This window comes from Salvelinus sp. IW2-2015, unplaced genomic scaffold, assembly GCF_002910315.2.
Source record: "Salvelinus sp. IW2-2015 unplaced genomic scaffold, ASM291031v2 Un_scaffold5655, whole genome shotgun sequence".
NCBI lineage: Eukaryota > Metazoa > Chordata > Actinopteri > Salmoniformes > Salmonidae > Salvelinus > Salvelinus sp. IW2-2015.
The window spans coordinates 26,003-32,693 of NW_019946920.1; the positions used below are offsets into that span (position 1 = coordinate 26,003).

The window sequence follows — 6,691 nt, forward strand, 5'->3', positions numbered from 1 at the left end:
GGGAAAAGAGAAAGAGTCACACACAACCTCTTAACCCTAAACCTGATTCACAACCCTTAACCCTAAACCTGATTCACATCACACCCTCCCTTAACCTAAACCTGAACTTCACACACACCTCTTAACCGTAACCTGATTCACTCACACTCTTAACTCTGATTAACCTTGAACTAGAAAGAGCTGGGCTATAGGGACGGGCTTATAGGATAGGGCTGGGCTATTGATAGGACTGGCTATAGGACTGGGCTATATGATAGGGGCTAGGCTATATGATAGGACTGGCTATAGGACTGGGCTATATGATAGGGCTAGCTATATGATAGGGACTGGGCTATAGGACTGGGCTATATGAAGGGGCTAGGCTATATGATAAGGATGGCTATAGCGACTGGGTATATGAAATAGGGCTAGGCCTATTGATAGGAGCTTAGGACTGGGCTATAGGGACGTGCTAATGATAGGACTGGCTATAGACGGGACTGGCTAATTAAGGACGCATTTGATGGACAGCTATAGGACTGGGCTATAGGATAGGTGCTATAAGATGGTGCTATATGATAGGGACTGGCTATAGGACTGGAATTGGGCTTAGTACAGGGCCTATATGATAGGGACTGGGCTAATAGGACTAGCGGACTGGGGCTATAGACAGGCTAATATGATGGGGACTGGGCTTATAGGACTGGGCTCCAGGATGTGCTATAAGACGGGGCTATATGATAGGACTGGGCTATAGGACTGAAATTGGGGCTATTAATGGTAGGGACTGGCGTATAGACGGGGCTATATGATAGGGACTGGGCTAGATCTTTGGGCTAGAGCTCTGGTGTTGGACTGTTGGCCTGTGGTGGGGACTAGGGCTAGGGCCTGGGTGTTGAGTGTTGGGCTGTAGGACTAGGCTCTGGGTTTTGGAGTGTGGGCTGTGGAGGCTAGGGCTCTGGTGTTGGACTGTTGGCTGTGGGGACAGGGCTAGGGCTCTGGGTGTTGGGAGTGTTGGGCTGTCAGGGAACTAGGGCTCTGCGGTGTTGGGCTGTGGGAACTAGGCTTGGGTTTGGAGTGTTGGGCTGTGAGGGGCTAGGGTCTGGGTGTTGGAGGCTGGTTGGCTGTGGGGGAACCTAGGGCTCAGGGGCTCTGGGTGTTGGTCTGTTGGCTGTGGGGGACTGGGCTAGGGCTCTTGGTGTTTGGACTGTGGGGGACTAGGGCTAGAGCTCTGGGTGTTGGACTGTGGGGGACTAGGGCTAGAGCTCTGGGTGTTGGACTGTGGGGGACTAGGGTAGAGCTCTGGTGTTGGATGCTGTGGGGGACTAAGGGCTAGAGCTCTGGGTGTTGGACTGTGGGGGACTAGGGCTAGAGCTCTGGGTGTTTGGATGTGGGGGACTAGGCGCTGAAGATCTGGTGTTGACTGTGGGAAGGACTAGGGCTAGAGACTCTGGGGTGTTGGACTGTGGGGGACTAGGGCTAGAGCTCTGGTGTTGGACTGTGGGGGACTAGGGCAGAGCCTGGTGTTGGACTGTGGGGGACTAGGCTAGAGCTCTGGTGTTGGACTGTGGGGACTAGGGCTAGAGCTTGGTGTTGGACTGTGGGGACTAGGGCTAGAGCTCTGGGTGTTGGGACTGTGGGGACTAGGGCATAGAGCTCTGGGTGTTGGACTGTGGGGGTAGAGCTAGAGCTATTGTGGTTTAAATGAAGCGTGTGAAGCAGTCAGCAGAAACAGCTTAATAATTGACCAGTGCAAAGCTCCATCTGCCCAGGTGTCATCCAGGCCATCAGCAATCGAACATACACACACGGAACCACAAACAACATCCAGCATTAGTAGCGCTAAATATTTATCAGCACCCGGTTTAGCCTGGCCGCCCATTCTCTGAATGAAGCATCATGGGTAAATATGAGGCCTGCGGTGGCTAAAAGCATGCAGAAAACAATCCAATTACCAACCAAAGGGTGTGTGTGTGTGTGGTGGTGGTGTGTGGTGTGTGTGTGTGGTGTTGTGTGTGTGTGTGTGTGGTGTGTGTGTGCTGTGTGTGTGTGTGTGTGTGTGTGTGTGTGGAATCCTCTCCATGGGTAAAGGGTTTACATTTATAGAGTTTGGACCTACAGTTAGTCACTACAAACTACACTTTACACATTCTGCTGTAACTCAGACTTTTTCTACAACACTACTTGTTGTTCTGGTAATATAGTTGTTTACTATTTATAATACATAAATATTTATAATACACAAATGTTGTCTAGTAAACTGTGTGTGTGTGTGGTGTGTGTGTGTGTGTGTGTGTGCGTGTGTGGTGTGTGGTGTGCTGTGTGTGTGTGGTGTGTGTGTGTGTGTGTGGTTGTGTTGTGTGTGTGGGTTGGTGTGTGTGTGTGTGGTGTGTGTGTGTGTGTGACCTTGCCCAAGTTGTTGTGTTCTGCTGCGATCTCTCTGTAGAAGAAGTAGACATAGTTCCCATAATCCATGCATGCAGGAAATGGGGCTTGGAAGAGAGAGGGACAGGAGGTTTTTGTGTTGTCACTTCCTCTTTTTTTCTCTCCTCTATTTCTACTTCTACCTCTGTCTATACATAACTTACCTCTGTCCTCCTTCAACTCTGTCTCTCTCTGTTCTCCTTCCCTCTCCCTCCTTCCCCACTTCTCTCCTCTCTCTCCTCTCCATTCCCATCTGAATATTTCAGTGTTCCTGTAACAGCTGCGTGTAAAAGAGTTGACCTAGATAGTGTGACAGAGCAGAAGCTCACAGGACGTCCTTTGCAGGACAGGACATGGACAGAGTCTGGCGGTCACAACACACTGCTGTGTTTACCTTCAGCCATTTGTGAGTCGTATTTTGATAGTCACTGGGGCCGAGCCGTCACCATACTACGGATAATCACTGCGTCGCTCGCCAGGAAGTCCAGCAACCGTAGCCGAGTACAGCTTCCCGTCTGAAACCACACACACACACACACACACACACACACCACACACACACACACACACACCCACACACAACACACACACACACACACACACACACACACACACACACACACACACACACACACACACACCCACACACACACACACACACACACAACAACAGGTCAGGACAAACACATTCCATCTGTCATACTGGACATGTAGATCTAACACCCTGGTTCAAACTGTTTGTTTACAGACTGACTTTATGAACCCTAGTTGCTATGGCCACAGTAGTGTGTGTGTGTGTGGTCATAACCAGCGAACAGAGCGACGTTGGTCTGCTTGGCGTCAAACGGGCATCGTGCCAGTCCGCTGATTTCCTCCCCGTCAACTCCAGGTTATCCAGCTACACACACAGACCACATGCACGCCGTTAACAAAGACACCAGACGGCATAGTAAACAATAGGTGCTATGGAGGCAGAGCAGGAGGGAGAGAGAACGTTTCTCACACACCCTGCTGTTGTCTTACCCTGTAGTACCGGCACATGGGTTGACACCCGTTTGTCCACAGATGAACACCAGTCATCATTTCTGGAACCAGAACCTTGATGTAGTTATGACACTCATCTGGAGAGGGGAGAGAGAGAGGAGAATCATATTATAAACCGCTTAGCCAGTAGCTATAATGGTCGCTATAGCCATAGCTATAATGGTCCGCCATAGCCAGTAGCTATATGGGCAAGGTAAGCCGTAAGCTATAATGTCTATAGCAGTACTATGCATATAGCCAGTAGCTTATGTCCATAGCCAAGTAGTATAATGGTCGCTATAGCCAGTAGCTATATGGTCGCCATAAGCCAGTAGCTATAATGGCAGGTATAGCCAGTAGCTATAATGGTCGCTATAGCCAGTAGCTATAATGGCAGGTATAGCCAGTAGCTATAATGGCAGGTATAGCCAGTAGTATATGGCAGGTAATAGCCGTACTATAATGGTCGCTATACGCCATTAGCTCATAATGGTCGCTATAGCCATTAGCTATAATGGCAGGTATAGCCGTAGCTTATAATGGCAGGTATAGCCAGTAGCTATAAGGTCGCTATAGCCAGTAGCTATAATGGCAGGTATATCCAGTAGCTATAATGATAAGACATTATGAGGTGAGATGGTAAAGCGAGAGTAGAGGGTCTATAGTAGTCAGTAGAAAGCAGTGTATAGTAATTATAGAAACATAGTATATTAGTAAGTATAGTAAAGTCTTACTCTGTGTTTCCCCTTCATGGCACATTCTTTCTGTCTGCCTCGCCTGACCTCCATGTAACTTCTGTAAACATCAACACACACACACACACACACACACAACACACACACACAACAACACACACACACACACACACACACACACACACACACACACACAACACACACACACACACACAACACACACAACACACATACACATTCATTCAGGCAAGCACAAACATACACAATTCAGCATTTGGGATTTCCCACACTGGACAACTTTTTACAGCTGTTGATAAGTCATTGATAACAATCTGCAAAAAAAATGTCATGTCATTACATGAAGATGTAATGGGGGATCATTGCTATATTCAATCAAATTCACGAGTTTATTTAAAAACCTATGTTTAACCTTTAATCATGATTGGCGTCTTGACGGATTGTCCAAAATCGTGTTACATAAAAAATTACTTTTCTGTCCTGCATTTTATGGCAGTGTAAGTTGTCGTTATATCATATACTGTATTAAGCAGTAATCAGTTCAATTAGACATTGAACTTTAACCCTGTAAAATTCCTGGATCTAGCTGTTGGACAGTTTTGTATAGAGATCTCAGAAATGCAGTGTAATCATTTCTTGTCTCCTTATGTTACGGGGTGGAAACGTTTTTTATGGGCACACAAATCCAAAATAATGTATGTGATTGCAAAAGTTAATGCTTCTAACCGAAAGAGTCACCCTACTTGATACTTAAAAACTGAATTGATACTGTCATTAACATGGTTCTTCAATATTGCTAATACTTGTTGGATGCCATTTGGTGTCCAGCTGATTGGTTACGCCGTGATATTTTCACAACATCATCATCTGATCCAGGAAGGAATCTTCTGAATGACAGTCAAGTGCTGAACGAACAGCTGTTGTGATAGCGCATGTGATGCAACAACAGCCCGAGTGCTGGAAAAAAGAATATTTGGTGTCTGGTGAAGAGTTGTTCCTGGATCCACGATGGATCTAATATCCCTTGTGAATTGATGCTGATCATCTGTTGTTGCCTGCCTGCTTTACAGCAGGGTCTCGTTAGATTAACAGAGAAAACTTTTATGTAATGAGTTCATGTTTTCATATGTTTTTGTGCCTCCGTGAACATGGAGTTTACTGTGTGCAGCTGTGCGCAACACCAATGCTCTTCCTATGAATTATTCTGATATAATGACAACAAATTACACAGCCTAGTGGCTTATTGACATATGATCTGGTAATGAAATAACGTGACAAAAAATGTTTTCCCCTCCATGTTATACCTTCATTTTGAAACAATACAAGGGCTTGAAGTAGCCTACTTGACATTACATTTGGAGCTCAGAAATTCAAGAACTGGAATAGCCTACCTTGAAAATCAGGCATTTCCTCAATTTGGTGCTTGAAAAGTATTTTTAATTATTGTAGCCCATTTATAAGTTCTTTCTGCTCCCTTATAATTATCTGTGATTTTATTTTTGATCCGTTTTTGTGAGAGATGTGGCCACAGTTTCCCACCGCTTCAATGGAATTCAATTGAAGGGGTTGCAGTAACTCTGTTGGTATGTTGCAGTACTCTGTTGGTATGTTGCAGTACTCTGTTGGTATGTTGCAGTACTCTGTTGGTATGTTGCAGTACTCTGTTGGTAAAACTATGTGCAGTTATTATGAAGACATCTGTTGGCTTCCCATACAAAGTCTTCCATTAAAAAGGGAACCTGTTTTTTGGTCACTTTCTCATTATTAAACCAGGGATGGTGAGATTAATGCTACCGTTATTCATGGCTGTATTATGTATCCCTGCGTCAACCACATAGGCTACAGACACATCACCATGTATGCATCCAATCTATTTCATCTGTGAAAAACCTTTTTATTTTAGTTTCAAACCACTTTGAAATGTTGATCCCAATGTCACACATTGGCCCCATTATTTATAGAAAGAACCATTTCCACTCTCATTTATAGCCTGTTAATTATGTGATTGATGAGGTAGTTTTTTCAACAGACGACTTGTGTGTAACTCAGTGAGTAACTTGTGGTTAGACAGACAGACAGACAGACTCAAAGACAGACAGACTTACCCTGTAGGGAATGATCTCATTCCTGTAGGATTCTCGGAGACTCACAAGATACACCTGGTCTCTGCCAGCGATGAACAGCGTATCCTGTATCTTGGTCATCAGTTGGAAGTCCAGTCTGTGCTGTGACTCGTTCCCCAACGGACGACCTCGGAATACTGGGTACTGCCGCGAGACTGAAACACACAGACACACCTTAGTTAGAGATCACACACATGTAAGCTTTCAGAGTGCTACACACACACACACTGGCTCTGAGGGCCACACACTATCAATCAGGTTATTGATTAAGCGTAAACATGTTGTGTGTTACAGCTTTATAGAAATCTCTCAGTAGTGTAATTCAGGCTGCTGATACAGCACGGTGGTGTATGTGTGTGTGTGGACATGTTTAACTATACTTGTGGGGACCAGAAGTCCCCTCAGGAATAGTAAACGAACAGAATTGTG

At 45.5% G+C, this 6,691-nt stretch overlaps 1 protein-coding gene across 1 annotated transcript in view; it reads right to left on the bottom strand.

Annotated features, from left to right (window-relative positions):
* The window catches only part of LOC112078417 (semaphorin-6D-like), a gene marked incomplete at its 5' end in the record, with an annotated part of 28,113 nt that extends 21,696 nt beyond the window's left edge, over positions 1-6,417 (bottom strand). The window contains 8 exon segments of the mRNA XM_070442047.1: positions 2,386-2,471; positions 2,798-2,888; positions 2,890-2,918; positions 3,212-3,286; positions 3,411-3,526; positions 4,162-4,186; positions 4,189-4,218; positions 6,241-6,417. Of these exon segments, the coding sequence (XP_070298148.1) occupies positions 2,386-2,471; positions 2,798-2,888; positions 2,890-2,918; positions 3,212-3,286; positions 3,411-3,526; positions 4,162-4,186; positions 4,189-4,218; positions 6,241-6,417 (629 nt within the window).
* Between the last annotated feature and the right edge of the window lie 274 nt (positions 6,418-6,691).